The following is a 16,815-nucleotide window of genomic DNA, read 5'->3' on the forward strand; positions in this document are numbered from 1 at the left end:
TTCAAAGGCAAATTGTTTTGGACCCGACAGTATTGGTAGAGTAATAACATCGATGGTACTAACGGCCCGGGGAAAATGTATCGGGTCGCCCACTGAGGCATCATTTATCCAGGAGTTAAACCGTCGAAGAAGATGAATTGACGGAAAGATGGACGATTGTGATTTATTGAATCATCTTCCATTCCGTGTAAAGAATTTTGTACCCTTGATATTTGAAGTGAGCTGCTCAACTTCATATAGAATACACCTTTCGTGTAAATAAAAATAAAAATTATCATAATGGGCGGCAAAAACTACAGTTAACATGTGAGAATTAAAAAGATTTCGTACACTTGGTTTTGTTCAAACGGATGTTATCAGTTGTACGAGATGCCGTTTCACGTTAGTTTTGGTCACGAGATGTTATCGAGATGCTTTTTGTCCCTCAAACAGCATTTCGCGGGTAAGTTGAGATTACCTAGTTATTAGCAAAAATCCAATTGACAAAATTAATTATATAATCGGATTTTGTCAAGCCCATCTTGCTTTAATTATATAATGAAGAGAGCAGCGGAGAAGGAGGGAACAAAACGGTAAGTTAGTTTTTATGCTAAGCTGGAAAATAATTAGTTTTTTAATCAAGCTTGTGCACTACATGAGATTTCTGACTATTTCTTGTCATTTGTGCTGCGTTAATGTCAGTTACGAAGAGATGCCTTTGCCAACAGAGATAGACGCACAATCGTATCTATTTCAGTAAAAGAGCATTTCAAGGATGATACAGGAGAATTTGCACAGTTTATTCAAATCTGCACAGAAGAATTTGCACAGTTTATTCAAATCCTCAATGATTTTGGGTCAAAGACGTATGTAATCATTTCAAATCTTTATTTAGGGCTTCCGAATTTTTAACTGATAATGTATTTTACGCTCTTTGAACGGGCATTTTTGCTTAATTTGCAGATGTGATGCGATTGGGGTTCAGCTGAGCCATGAACTTCTTTTAAGTTGCAATAAATTCCTCCCAAAAGGCTTCGAAATCTTGTGTCCTTCCAAAGATTGTCTACGAAACAAACAACGATTTCAGCTTAAGGAAACCCTAAGATATATTCAGAAGATTAAGGTAATTCTGAATATGATTTCTTCTCGTTTATTCATTTTGATGGTGGATTATAGAGTGGGGTGTGATTTGAAATGATATAAAGGAAAAATTATTGTGATATAGAAACTACATTGTCTTTAATTTTATTAAAAACTTTTTTTAACATTTGAAACCTACATTTTATATGCATTTCTTGTTTTGAATTGTTTGGATTTGTTCGAGTTATGATGAATTGGTATATAAGTGCTGAGTAAAATGTTCTTTTAACAATTGAAGATTCTGTAACTCCTCATTGATATTTTGATTTGTCATAGCAGACGCCCTTCCAAAATGAAGAATATATACGCAAGGGATTATTTGAAACAAATCAGGCATACTGGATACAGTGGGTGAGAGCTTATCATTCGGTGTTGGGTGCTCCCTATTTATGACAATAGTATACATGTTTATTATTTTGTATTTAACATTGTCAAATTGTGAATTTTCAGATTTGAGTTGGACATTCTCATAAAAAATTCAAGCGTGTACACGAGTTACTGGAAAAGCAACATGACTACGCAACTCAGACAAGTGCTCATTTCAGAATTGTAGACCACCTGACAGGTAGGTTCTTTGTAAGAGTTGTTGTACTTAGAGTCACAAGTTGGGTATTTAGTTTTGGTTGGTTGCAAATGTGATGAGTAATATGTCAACATTCGGCCATTGCAGCTATGAATTTAAGGTGCATTGAGCTCATTTATAGTAATTGCGGGCTTCGTATAATAGATCTGTTGCTTGAAAAGCCAGATCGTTGTTTACCAGTAATTGTGAAACGTCTTCAACAAAAGCATGAAGAATGGGTCAATTATCGGACCAGATTCAACAAAGGTTGGGCAGAAAGTACTATCAGAGATCTTTTGACCACCATAGTCCCTGCTTTAACCAAAGAGATGCAAAATGTTTGAGCAAAAAGAGGAGAACCCATTTCCATTTATGATTTGGAATATATTATGGGCAGATTGTTGTATATAATATTAATTTCTGACATCTGAATCTCTATGTGCTTCTTGTTGGAATATTTAATTTCTCTCATTTGGCATGAGAACAATTGTAACGAAATATTTATTTCTAAATTGTCAAACATGGTTGAGTTTTCTCTCAATCTCTATGTGATTCTTGCTGGAATATTTTATTTCTATCATTTAAAAAGAGAAGCATTGTAAGCGCAGTTTTTTTTTTTAAATAAGATTCGTAAATATACATTTTATACGTTAAGTTTGTAATTTATACGGACTTATATGATAAGTTTCTAGAATTTCTAAAATTTGTTGTTTATTAAAGACCTCTATTTATTGAGGTGATCGAAATGCATTCCTCATCTCTCATCGTTTGATCAATCAATCCTTGGTCATGATCAAGAACTTCCTATGATGTCTGAAATTGAATAAAAGAATCCTGTGCGTTAAAGAACGAAATTGAATAGAAGCATCTCTGCTGATGATCTGCAGATCATAATTAGTTCAGAACATTTATAACAGTATAATACCTTCAATTGGTATCGCACCTTAGAAAAAGACGAGAAGTTTTAGAAGAATAGAGAGAAGAATGAGAAGAACAGAGAAAAATATTAATGCATTAAATAATCAATTGAAACAAGAACTCAATTAAAATTAACAAAAAGACAATGAAACTGTATTTGTAATTGAAGACATGTCAATCAATTTCTCTTAGGATAAGTAGTGTTGTACGTGTTTTAAAGAGGCATGGACTATTCTTATAAATGCATATCAAAGTGTTCATATGGTTAGGTTGTAATCATTAAGGAATATTTTTGAAAACTTTCAAATGGGTCAAAATGAATCACTTAATGAGTTTGTAACAAAAGTTCAAGGAATGATAAATTAGATAATCAACATGTGATTGAGAAAATTTAATAAGTTATCATTCCAAATTTGATAATGTTGTTTCCATAATTGAAATTTCAAAAGAACTTACATCTATGAAAATTGATAAGTTGAGTGGCATTCTTTCCACTACAGAAGAACGAATGAAAATTAGTGAAGAACCTATGTTATTCTTTCAATCGTTTTGGCACATTATTAGCCAAGACATTGTTAAGGGTGTTAAAGAATTTTTTTTATCTAAGCTGATCTTGAAAGAGATAAATGTCACATTTTCGGTCCTTATCCCCAAGACTCCGAGCGCTGACTCTATGGAGCTTTTCAGACCGATTAGTCCGTGCAATTCCTTTTATAAGATTATATCTCAGGTTCTCACCCTTAGATTTCTTTCTATTCTTCCTGACATTATTTCTCCTCATCGGACCAGCTTCATTCCTAAAAGGCATATTCTTGACTCCATCGTCTCCATCCACGAGGTTGTACACTCCCTGGAAGTCTCCAAAAACCAAGGTTTCCTATTGAAACTTGATTTATCGAAGTCTTATGATCGGGTGGACTGGTGTTTTCTTCTCAGAATCCTTAAAGATTTCGGATTCGGTAAGAAAGTGATTCAGCTGATTTCCCAACTGATCTCTACTCCCTCACTTTTAGGTATTGTCATTGGTTCTCCTACCCCCCTTTTCAAGTTGTCAAGAGGTTTGGGACAAGGGGATCCTATATCTCCTATTTTGTTTGTTATCAAAAAACTTGTTTATGAATGTCAACTAAAAGGTTCCAAACCGTCGTCGGTTGAGAGGGTATGCTCCCATCAAAAATTTGTTGATGACACGGTGTTGATGGGCGCATCAACTATCAAGGAAGCCAGGACCCTTAAATCGATTATAAATATCTATTGCCAAGCCTCGGGTCACCTGATTAACTGGATGAAAAGTTTTCTCTTCTTCCTCAACACTCCTAAATATAGGCAGGGAAGAATTGCTAGAATTTTGGAATGTCAGATCAGTTTGCTCCCCTCTATCTACTTGGGTCTCCCTCTATGCAAAAATCCTCCTGAGACGTTTTGGAGTACCCTGGTGGACAGATTCCACAAAACAATTGTTGGCTGGAAAGAAGCCCTTATGAGCCAAGCAGGGAAAATCCAATTATTAAAATCCTCCCTTCTAGAGCCTTCCTATGTATGCTTTAAGTCTATTTAGAATTCCGACCAAGTTTGCTGAAGGTATTGAAAAGATTCAAAAGTCCTTCCTCTGGTTAGGGGTAGAGGAGAGGAAAAGGATTTCTCTGATATCATGGGACAAAGTTCGTAGACCTAAAAGAATGGGTGGCCTTGGTTTGAGAAACATTAAAACTCTTAATAAAGCCCTTCTCGCTAAATAAATCTGAAGATTGTTTGGGAAAACCAGTGAATGGGATTCAATTTGGAAAGCCAAATAGATGCAACCTCAGATATCTCTTGCAGATTTTCTTAATTGCTATGAAGCCCCTTCTGGATTGGCAATTTGAAATAATGTGGTCCAATCTAAAATGGTTGCTGGAAAAGGTAAAAGATGGATTATTGGTAATGGTAGAAAAGTCAATTTCTGGGAGGATACTTGGTTGATGGAGACCCCCCTCTCCAACAAGGTTTATTTTTACACCTTTATCTTTGTGTGCAAGGCCAGATTTTGTACTAAGATGGCTTACTACTGGAGGGATAACCATTGGGTGAATCTGAGTGCCATAGACCCATCCATTAACCCTGTTATGATTCTGCTTAATTCTATTTTTTTGGACCCTTTGCTTGAAGATAAAATCTTTTGGGCGGGTACTTCCTCTGGTAGTTATTCGATGGTTTCTAATGTCCTCTTATTGTTCCACTCTCTTGAGCCTCCCCCTTGTTGGTCTAGAGCTTGGATTCGTGGTCTCATTCCCAAGATCAATATATTTTTTTGGATCATTCTGCAAAACAAAATCTGCACCATTGATAGTCTCTGCAAAAGAGGCTTCCATCTACCCAATAGGTGCTACCTTTTCCATAATGAGGAAGAAAATGTTAACCATATAACTATCCACTGCCCCTTCTCTCAAGCTATTTGGTCACAAATTTTGCAGCTTTGGAACATGAATTGGGTCTTTCCTGCTTCTATCCAAGAGTGTTTCACTTGTTGGAGATGCCCTTCCTTGAACGACTCTATCAACCTTCTATGGGACCTCATCCTGCCTCATGTGGTTTGGGGAATCTGGAAATAAAGGAACAACAGATTATTCAGAGAGTCCTTCTCCTCCCCTGAAGTGATGTTTACTAAAATTAAGTGGGCCATTGTGGAAAATTTGAAAGCTAATGGTAAGCCTCTTCTTTTCAGGAGCAAGGATGAATCGAAGCTCTTCAAAAACTGGAATGTTTCCTCTTCTATAGATATATGTGACGAAAAAAATAAGAGAGAAAGTAGTAGGTGGTTTTTTCCTTCGACTGGTTCGATCAAAGCTAATTTTGATGGGGCGGCCAAGGGAAATCTGGGGCTGACTAGGTGTGGACAAGTGTTAAGAAATGAAACACGCTATTGTATTGTGGCAGTGGCACTCCCCATGGGATCCCAGACCAACCACTTAGACGAGGCCATGGCAGCTTATCAAGCCCTTGCCCTTCCCAAATCTTTGGGATTTAATAAAGTTTGGCTTGAGGGAGATTCTAATAACATTGTTAAATGCCTAAAGGGCCTATCCTCTCCATCAACGAACCTTCATTATAAGGTCATTTTTTTAACCTCTTCATTTTACCATTCATTCTTTTGATCATCCATGTCTTCAAAAAAATTACTAAATTAGGTAAGTTTTGGGAATTTAAAAATGTCACCATGAACCATAATTTACTTGATTGTATTTCTCATAAGAAACTTTTTAAAAAATATAGTATTTATTTTTTTATTTAATTATAATATTTATTTTCTATTTTCTATTAAACATATATTTTTTCTAAGCATGTAGAGCTCTAAATGAGCATGTGAAAAAATGGAAAAAAATTGTTAAAAACTAATCCTCTATCATACTGATGATCCTATATATATATATATATATATATATATATATATATATATACATACATACAAATAGAAACCCTCTTCACAAAGAAGAAAAGATAGTTAGTCACAATAAAATAAGTTGGAAAGAAGTTGTTAGTAACACATTACCCAAAGCAATGGGTAAAAAAAATTCCACCCAAGATATAATATATATTATTTATATTATATATTTATATATAATTTATTATATAAAATAAATAATAAAAATTACATAGATTTCTTAATTATTGTTTTTATTGGTTTCTTAATTATTTATTTAATATTTTATATAATATAAAATAAAAATTATATATAAAAACAATGGATGCAAAGCATCATGTTCCTACCAATAGCTACGATAAAAGTAGATATGAAGATAAAGGGAAAGGGGGAGACAGAGAGATGATGTGAGAAATAGAGAGTTTTTATTTTAAATTTAAAAATATTTAAATACAAAAGATTAAGATTTTAAACATAATATTTAATAACAAGAGACGCAAGCGTAGAGTTCTTGCCAATTGTTAGTAAGGATAAGCAATGAGTGAAAAGAGACTTGTAGTAAGGGTGTAGATAGAATTAAGGAGTTTTGTGGAATTTGTTAGAGGCAGAAAGGTTTTATAATTGAAGAAAAAGATTTCAAAACTAGCAGCAATAGCATTGAAAATTGTTGACTACCCTTTAAAACACAGAAGATTATTTGACAACAGAGAACCATTTTGCAAAGATTCAAATCTAATAGGCAAACATATGTGTCAATTAACACTCAACCATTAATGTCCATGACAAAGATGAAGCACTAGATTAAATACTTATGACTTAGATATATGAGATTAGCTCAATTCCACTCAAATAAATCATTTTTAAAATAAAGGCTCTGAATATTCCAAAATTGTAAAAATTCAATAAATCATTTTCAAAATAGCATGTGAATATTCCAAAATTGTAAAAAATCAGTTTCACCATTTGAAAAACAATAAAACATTAATCCCATCACTCTTTTCTACCAAAAATATATAGCTCAAAATCTCCACTCAATGCCCCATGGTACAATTTTTAACCCATACTTTTTTGTACCAAATTGGAACAGTTTTCTAAATAGATTTGTCATTTGAATGTACAATGTGAAAATTTGATATCATTAATTTGATGAGTAGTTCAATTATTTTGAATATGGAAAACTATTTGTTGAAATGATTAAAGTTTTATTTTGTAAATGTTTATATTTGATCATCACACATATATTTGACTATATTATATTATATATTATATTTGATCATCCCAGCACAAACAATACGTGTACGTGTACACTCTTTAGCTTCTCCTTGAAGAAAGTAAGAAAGTACTAATGCGCTTATCATTGTGACCAAAGTATATAGTATATTAACTTTCAATAAATCAAGTTTATTTTTAATTACATTCTTTATTTTTTTTATGCAAATATATTTCAAATTATTTGATAATTAGTAATACTTGAAATTTTTCAAACTAAACAAATCGTTTACTATAAAAAAATACCATCCAAATGCTTCTCTATTTTCTGCTCTATGCTAACCACATTATTGGGAGGAACTTGATGCTTGAACTTGATGTTTTGTGTCTCTTGTATAATAAATATAAATATTCAAATTTAAAAGAATCATTTTATTCTCTATTTTATTTTGTTGTTCACATGGACTTTCTTTCTTTAATACATTTTCTTTATTTTTTTGCTTTTTAATAATGCATTGATCTATTAGAATAAAATAAGAAGATAAATAAACTAGCATGTAATTTATTTAATTTTAAATTAATAAATTATTTCATAATAAATGATTTTTTCTATTTTTTACAAAAATCTAAAATAGAGAATAATAAGATGTTAAAAGCACAATTTAATGTACCTAAAATTTATATTAAAAAAATAAATTATATTTCAAATATTATCAATATATATTTGGAAGAAATTAAATCTATCTAAAAAACAAATAAAATGTCTATTAGATTTACCAAACATTTACTGAGGAGTTAACACATGTGAGTAGATTTAATGTACATACTGATATTTTATTTAATGATTTGTATAAAAATTTAAATTTTTTTTTTTAGAAAAATTGAATTTTAGATTTATAGAAATCAGTAAGATCAAAGAGAAGTGACATTTCAGTAAAAATAGAAAATAAATTTAGACTATAATATTTTAGTTAATTTTTTAACTCTTTATAATCTATGATTAAATTAATTAAAGAATGAAATTTAATTAAAAAAACTAAAAATAAAAAAATGATATTTAATAAATAATATAAATATGTAATATAAGAAAATAAAAAATATGTGTCATAGTTTATGATATATAAAACAAAATAAAAACGATTTCATGCATTCACAGAAAACAATAGTGGGCGGCAAAAACTACACTTGATTTCCTCCGTTTTGTTAAAATGGATGTTATCAGATGTACGAGATGCCTGTTTTATCGGTTGGATAGCCGCGCATTACTGCACTTCACGTTAGTTCTAGTCTCAGCTTTTTGTCCCTCAAACTTGTAACGGCTAAAATGAGCATTTCGCGGGTAACTTCAGATTAGTTATTATTAGCGCAGATTTAAAACCAATCACAACTTACTCGACTCCGCGGGAGAAAAATAATTATATAATCGGATTTTATCGCCCATTTTTCATCATTTCTTGTGCGGGTTTGAATTCAAGGGAGAAATTATAGATTTTGAAGCTTATATAATGAAGAGAGCAGCGGAGAAGGAAAGATCAGAGATTCGGGGACCAAAACGGTAAGTTAGTTTTTATACTAAGCTGGAAATTAATTGCTTCTTTCAAGCTTGGGCAGAACATGAGATTTCTGACTATTTCTTGTCGTTTGTGCTGCGTTAATTTCAGTTGTAGGTTCGCCGAAGGTTATGAAGAGATGCCTTTGCCAACAGAGATAGACGCACAATCATATCTGATTTCAGTAAAAGAGCATTTCAAAGATGATATGGGAAAATTCGCAGAGTTTATTCAAATCCTCGATGATTTTAGGTCAAAGACGTATGTAATCCTTGCAAATCTTTACTTAGGGCTTCCGAATTTCTAATTGATAATGTATTTTACGCTCTTTGAACCGGCATTTTTGGTTAATTTGCAGATGTGATGCGATCAAGGTTATTGCCAGATTGAAACAGCTCGTTAAGAGCCATGAACTTCTTTTAGGTTTCAATAAATTTCTCCCAAAAGGCTTCGAAATCTTGCTCCCTTCCGAAGATTTTCTACGAGACGGACACAAGGATCAACATCACAAATCAAGGGCTATGTTGGGTAGCAATGCTTTGCCAGCTTCAAACAATGAGAAAATCACATACAAACCCAAATCAGAGATGGACCTTTCTCATTTGGAACAGTGTACTCCTAGATACCGTTTGATACCACAGAATGTAAGGAAAATCTCTCTTATTTTAATGGAAGAATCAATGTCTGGTGGGATTCATAAGCAAAGTTTAAACATGCATTATTACAATCCATCTGCATGAACTGCCGCTATTTTTTGCATACAATTATAAATCTTCAGTTGCAGTCTAAGCCACTATTTTGCATTCGAAATTCTTATTGTAAATACAATTCCTTTGTGCACTTCTTCTCAAGCTATCTACTGACCTCCCTAGATCTTGTTTCTTTTTTAGTTTATTTCATAATGTAGAGATGTATGATTGTTTTTTCTATTTAAAATTTGGCTGAAGAATCAACATTAATTTCATTATGTTGCAGTTCCTGAAACCCGTTGCCAGCTGTTCAACTGATCTTGACGCAGAGGTATTGAATGATATTTGTGTATCAGTAGCATCTGGTACAGAGGATTACCGAAGAAAAAGGCAATTTAACACTTATGAGCAGGCTATTCTCAATTGTGAGGATGACAGGTACCACATATATTGAAGTTAATCTTCTAGTTACATATAGGAGTACTTTTTAAGGATTGTCAATTTGTAATTATTCGGTGGAAAATCATGAGTTTTCTGGAGTACTAATAAACTAACCAAGCATACTACATACAGAGAGCGAGAGCTTATCATTTGGTGTTAGGTGCTCCCTATCACTGAAGATAGTATACAGGTGTATTATTTTGTATTTAACATTGTCAAATTTTGAATTTCCAGATTTGAGTTGGACATGCTCATAAAAAATTTAGAAGCTGCAATTGAGCGTGTACATGAGTTACTGGAAAAGCAACATGCTCATTTCAGAATTGAAGACCACCTGACAGGTAGCTTCTTTTTAAGAGTTTCTGTAATTATAGTCACAAGTTGGATATTTAGTTTGGTTGGTTGTAAATGTGACGAGTAATTTGTCAACATTTGGCCATTGCAGCTATGAATTTAAGGTGCATTGAGCTCATTTATGGAAATTGCGGGCTTCGTATAATAGATCTGCTGCTTGAAAAGCCAGATCGCTGTTTACCAGTAATTGTAAAACGTCTTCAACAGAAGCACGACGAATGGGTCGATTGTCGGACCAGATTCAACAAAGGCTGGGCAGATGTTTATACAAAGTACTATCAGAGATCTCTTGACCACCATAGCTCCCGCTTTAACCAAAGAGATGCAAAATGTTTGAGCCACTTGGAAAATATTATGGAGGATTGTTGTATATAATATTAATTTCTGACTTGTGAAAACAAGATTGAGGTTTTACTCAATCGCTATGTGCTTCTTGTTGGAATATTTAATCTCTCATTTGGCATGAGAAGAAATGTAATAAAATATTAATTTCTGACTTGTGAAAATATAATTGTGTTTTTTCTCAACCTATATGCTTCTTGTTGGAATATTTAATTTCTCTCATTTGGCATGAGAAGAATTGTATGCACAGTAATATTTTTTTTTTTTTTTTATTCTTTATTTTAATATGAAGCTAAAAATAAAATTAGATTATATATATTAAATTTGTCATAACCTTCTAGAATTTTAAAATCTGTTGTCCCTTAAAGTCTTCTATATTTACTGAGGTAATTTTAAAATTTGTTGTTTGTTAAAGGCCTCTATTCATTGAAGGGATTGTAATGCATTCCTCATTTCTGATAATTTGATCAATCAATCCTTGATCATATGAGCAAAAACTTCTTATAGCGTCTGATATTGAATAAAAGAATCTGTATCTCTTTATTGCTGTAGCAATTTCTGTATTTTCTGCTTTCTTCACTTCTACAGGAATAGCAGTGAAACATTGCTAGCTGATGTTAGTAAACCGTTTTGACTACTTAGTATTTGGTGTAACTAGTTGCTTGATTAGTTGGATTCAGTGGGTGAATTCTATAGTATTTTTTCTATGTGTCGTCCAATATTTTTGCATCTAATTAGTATTAGAATTGTATTTATAATAATTTAATACCTTCAATTGATATCAGAGCATAGAAAAAGACGAGATTATTATGTTTACAGAGTTGTTTTATAAGAGAAGAATAATAAGATCGCAATCACTCTTTTTCTTTAAAGGATCGCTGTTTTGAAGGAAGGTAATTGTATTTGTCCAGTCAAAAGAAAAGTTGTTGTTCCAAATAAAAGGAGGAAAGGAGACGGCTCTGAAGGTAAGTTTTATTGTTGTTTGTTCTTCACATTTCTATGTGAGACAGCAAGAGGAAAGATAATTTTTTCTTATGTTGTGGGCTGTAAGCTTTTTTTCAAATCAAAACATAACGGCATTAAATCTAAAGATAAATATTTGTTGATTTTTTTTTAAAAATAAAAATTTTGGTTTATTTTTTTTATTTTTTTTTAAAGTGTCATATATTTAAACAGATGAAGATATTTTTTTGTTGATTGACAATAGCCGTTATGTTGTTTTTTTGTATTTATTTGAGATAACAAATATTGCATGACATCAAAACTATTGATTCCTATTTTAATGGGACACATTTTGTTTATTGGGTCGAACGAATTTTGCTTATTGCAATCCAAGAATGCAAAATTTGTTGAAATCTAAAGATTTAGGGCATATTATTAGTAATGGATATGAAGAACCTAAAAAATATTAATGCATTAACTCTAGAAAAATTCACAAAAAGACAATGAAGCTTTATTTCTAATTCAAGGTGCACTATGTCAATCAATTTTTCCTCAAATAAGTGATGTTGTACACATTCTAAAGAGGCATTGACTATTCTTGTAAATGCATATCAAAGTGTTCATATAGCTAAGTTACAAACACTGTGGAAAAATTTTGAAAATGTTCAAATGGGTCAAAATGAATCAAATAACGAATTTCCAACAAAAGTTGAAGGGATGATAAATCAGATAATCAACATGTGACACTACTACACAGAGTGAGGGTTTAAGACAAAAATTGAGTAAATTGTCTTGACTTGAGACAAATAAATCTTAAGGAGAGATGTTTGAAAGCCATTCTTGCCCCCCAAAAAAGAGGTAAGATGAGGTACAAAAATAGGCTATTATATTTCGATAGGTAAGCTACTAGTGTCACGTAATGAGGAGCATCATGCTAGAAACTAATGTTATTTAAATATATGATATATTGGATGAAGAAATGATCTACAATCAATGAAAATAAAATCATACATAAGATGATAAGCATCAGAATGTCTTGATCAACATAATAGTCTCTAAAAGAATAATAGGCCTCTATGTCATGTTCCACTTTCACACAAACTTTCATATACATAAAAGAAACCTTAGGAAAGGGAAAAACATAACTCATTAGGGCCTCATTTCTATAAGTGAGGGTATTGGAATGAATAGAAGCTAAAGCCTCACAAATGGGATTGTCAGTCTTAATAACCACTAGGAAAGCCTCATAAAGGGACTTGTCAATCATCACCATTTCCTTATGAGTGTTGAGAGCTGAAGAGGATGATATAATTGAAATAAGGTCATCAAGGGTTTCATTTAACATAGCACAGTCATCACTACTAAATATGGAATTCACATTGAGAGATGGTATTGTAGATGGTTCAGTGGGTTTTGAACTATTATATCCAAGTCTGAATGAGGTTTTACGTATCTTATTTTTTAAAGGAACTCTAATCCCTTGTCCACTTGTGCCACAACCATTTCCATTATAACTACTTTTAGCTAAAATGTGAAAACTCATACCATAAAGGGATTCCATATCGGAAAGAGATGGCATGGTCTCATAGGTCTCAATGTCATAGTTAGATGAACTAGAAGAATATTTTGAAGAATACATTGAATTAGAAGAAGCCACAAAATTTTTACTAAGTTGTTTAGGCAAAGTTGATCGTTTATTAGGTTCCACCATATCATCACTATTTTTAGTCTTAGGCCCTATTGGGGTGATTTTATATTCTACTATAAAGGTAGGTGTAAAATCTAAGCACCCCCAATCATCATCTAAGAGTACCTCTTCGGATGAAGAAGTGTATTTAGGAGGAGATGACGTTTAAACTTGAGTAGTAGAAGAATTAGAAAAATGTGAAGAAGATCTAGAATCAGATGAATTTTGCAAACAAACTTGTAATTTAGTATCAGTGTGCAAAGTATACATCTTGTTGTTATAAATAAATTTGACTTGACGATGAAGAGTGGAAGGGACAGATTGCATACGATGAATCTAAGGTCTCCCTAGAACAAGGTTGTAAGTAAGCTTCTCAAGCATAATTTGAATAGGTGTAGCTAAAATAGCAAGTCCTATCTTAATGGGAAAGGTTACTGTACCTAAGGATGACCTATCAGCATTGTCAAAGCCATGAATAGAAAGAGATTCAAGTTGAATAAGAGAAGTGTCCACAATAATATTATCCAACAGATCAATGCTACAAACATTAAGGCCAAATACATTGTCCACTAAGGTTCGTCTTATAGAATTACCATTAATAGGGACAACTATCATACAAGGATCATAATGATTTTGAATATCCTTAGAAGGTAACCCATCTTGAGAGAACACAATTTGAGCTTTAGGTAACTCATCTTGAAATTGTAATTGAAAAGATGTAAATTGAATGACAAACCTAGGGTAAGAAGGTAAATGCATGAAATAACAAGGTGGACTAATTATGCTAACTGATAATGAAACAAAATCTTTGTGCAATAGGTAAAAAAATGGGAGGATAATCTGATTGTGTGCCTATAATTGAAATTTGTAACCAAACTGATAGGACCAGGGTGCTCAAACCAGAGCGCCTAGTGCCATTGTTTAAAAATATAGATTTTGAGATAATCCAAGAGACACCTATCAAATTTGAACCTATTCTAGGAGGACCGGAGAACCTTGGTCCAGACACTTTCTATTGAAATTTGGTTGGATGCTCTATTTTTGGGTCATGATGTTGTTCTCATCTTCTTGGCTCCATTGGGTACCTGTAGTTGTACACAAGAGGAAAGAAAGGGTTGTGGATAGGGGTTTGCCTTAGGTCAAACATCGGGTTTGGAATTAAACCTAATTGAAATAAAAATTAAATTGTAACTAAATTGGAAAATATTACATTTTGAGGGAACAAATGAAATAATTGAAAGTAGATGATTGTACCTCCAATAGATGATGCAATGCTCTTAGGATAATTCCTTCATGTGTTGATTAAATAACATGAAAAATCACATAAAATTTATCATGAAATTATAATTGAAACATAATATGAAGATGCCTTGATGTATTTTTGCTCCTCCTTGACTCAGATTTGCTCTTGAGGAAGAATAATTGCTCTTGAGTTGATGATAACATTAGCATAAGGTGTAATTGTTGAAAATGAATTGAGAAGGATGCCTTATATAAGGATTTCATAATTAAAATCACCATTATGCTGACTTAGAATTGATATATTTTTGCACAGAGCTAGATTTGAATAGGGTATGACCACCTTAATATTCTCTTGAAATTCAGGGAAAATGTTCAGGACCAAGTAGTATACTACCTGCTCCTATCAGCTTTTTTCCAATGTTCTAGGGATGTGAGATAGCATGATTCTAATCCTAAATCGATCTTGGTGTCTCAAAAAAAAATGTGTAGATATGCTAAAATCTGCCTTGAAGATTGAAAATAGGGCAAGATTAGGATTAAATTGGGATTAAAAGAATAAAGGGCATGCCTATAATTAAGGGCTCAAATAAGAGTGTGATGATGTAATAAATTCAAAGAATAAGACCCTTAATATTAATTTAAGTCAATAAAGGTCCTATAATGCATAGAGGAAAGGGAAGTACTAAAATAGGTGCTAGGAAAGTGTGAAATTGAACATACTAATAAAGGTGTACAATTTGCGACCCCACATTTGGCCCCTACTTTATCAGAGTATGATCTCATGAGCATGCTCCTTAATAAGTAACTTTCAAGCATAAACAAAAGTAAACATCATTAGAACTAAAAGTTTCAAGTCAACTAGTTGAAGAGGCCTCGATAATCAAAATGCCTCAACCTCTAATATCATTATCCGCATGTTATTGCAAGAGAACAAGTGGACTTGTAGAAAGAACAAAAATGTACACCAATTTAAAGAACAATGAACCATGATCCAACACTGGCAAAATGTGTCATGCTATGGGTTCATGGGAGAGAAAGAAGGAACATGGATTCCACAGGCCAGCAAGTTGTGTTATGTTAGGTGATCCATGGTGGGGAGGAGAGGCAGAATAGTCTAGCTATGTTTTGCTAATTCCACTCACCTTACTACATATGTCACTATCCGGTTTTAGAAGTTAAGCATCCCGTATAAGACATTGTTTTGTTTGGTTTTGAGCATGCAACAACCTGTATAGGACATGAAATAAAAATAGTATAAAACTTTTTTTTCTCTGGTTTAGAGCATGTCTACCCTATATAAGACATATTAAAAGGTTGTGTCTAGTTTCAGGCATGAAGCATCTCGTATAAGACTTCGTTTTGTCTTGTTTCAAGAATGAACGCCTCACATAAGACATGCCAAATATAGAGCAAAAGTATAATATAAAAGGGGTGATATGTATGGCCCCACTTAATATGTCAACATAGTCATATGTTGATGTCTTAAGGAATCTAGAAACAAGGTTACACGCCTTCAACATAAAGGAGACCTCCTTTCGCCAACAATGTAGTGATTTCTTTAGTGGCTAATATTCGCCAATTGGCTATTTTTTAAAATTTGGAAATCAAAATTTGGCTAATAGTTCAAGTTTTAAGGTAACCTAAATCACCACATTTTTTACAAAATTTTATTTCAGTCTTATTTAAATCGCCAGATAATTTATTTTATTAAATTTTTTAACTCAAAGATTCGCCCAAATATTCGATACATGGTTGGATCAGATTCGCCAAAATTTTATTAGTTATTGTAAAAGATTAAATTAATTTGTCAATAATACATCATAATTATTAGTTACTTTAGGGTTCTACCAGCAATATTTAGTTGCCACCACTGATTCAAAATATAATCTAATGACCATCATTGCATTCCATGAGGTAAACTATACCTACAAGTTGTAATGCTCATGAGAGTTGAGTTTCTTTTCAATTGTTGGCCTCAATGGAAATCAATGGTATAAAAACAATTTTGGGACCCATGAGTATTACAAATTTTAAGTACATTTTATCTGACGAAATACAAAGATGGCTATTAGATTAATCTAAATTAATGCTAGTAACTAAATAAACTAGTGTTTGCTCTCCACCTTAAGTATCAAGCACATAAGGGGAATGCACATGGATTCAAGCACACTACCTAGAGCTCACTGTTCAAATTACAATAAGGGTTGCAACCCTAGAAGGCTCACTACCTTACAAAATGATTACAAATATAATTGGAATGTCTAAACAGATAAACAACACCTACAAATGCCAAAATACAGCTTCAGTTAAGCATAAAGTACACAATATTACATTTCTATGCTATACTGCATTGTTTTGTT

General features: G+C 32.5%; 1 protein-coding gene and 1 long non-coding RNA gene across 3 annotated transcripts; both read left to right on the forward strand.

The window, feature by feature from the left end:
• Positions 1–471: 471 nt before the first annotated feature.
• Positions 472–2,222, forward strand: LOC131056118 (uncharacterized). Of its 2 annotated transcripts, XR_009108578.2 has the most exons (6): positions 472–572; positions 682–845; positions 943–1,102; positions 1,399–1,470; positions 1,570–1,684; positions 1,790–2,222. It is a non-coding gene; the product is annotated as an uncharacterized LOC131056118 (long non-coding RNA). The 2 variants fall into 2 exon arrangements; XR_009367462.1 differs by lacking the exon at positions 472–572 and having other exon boundaries at positions 582–845.
• Positions 2,223–8,405: 6,183 nt separating this feature from the next.
• Positions 8,406–10,704, forward strand: LOC131869066 (paired amphipathic helix protein Sin3-like 4). Its single transcript, XM_059215717.1, has 6 exons — positions 8,406–8,763; positions 8,870–9,019; positions 9,117–9,402; positions 9,734–9,885; positions 10,123–10,229; positions 10,334–10,704. Exons 1-6 carry the CDS (start codon positions 8,714–8,716, stop codon positions 10,615–10,617), a joined length of 1,029 nt encoding a protein of 342 aa, XP_059071700.1. The 5' UTR covers positions 8,406–8,713; the 3' UTR covers positions 10,618–10,704.
• The last annotated feature ends 6,111 nt before the right edge of the window (positions 10,705–16,815 follow it).

This window comes from Cryptomeria japonica, unplaced genomic scaffold (assembly GCF_030272615.1).
Source record: "Cryptomeria japonica unplaced genomic scaffold, Sugi_1.0 HiC_scaffold_230, whole genome shotgun sequence".
Taxonomy (NCBI): Eukaryota; Viridiplantae; Streptophyta; class Pinopsida; order Cupressales; family Cupressaceae; genus Cryptomeria; species Cryptomeria japonica.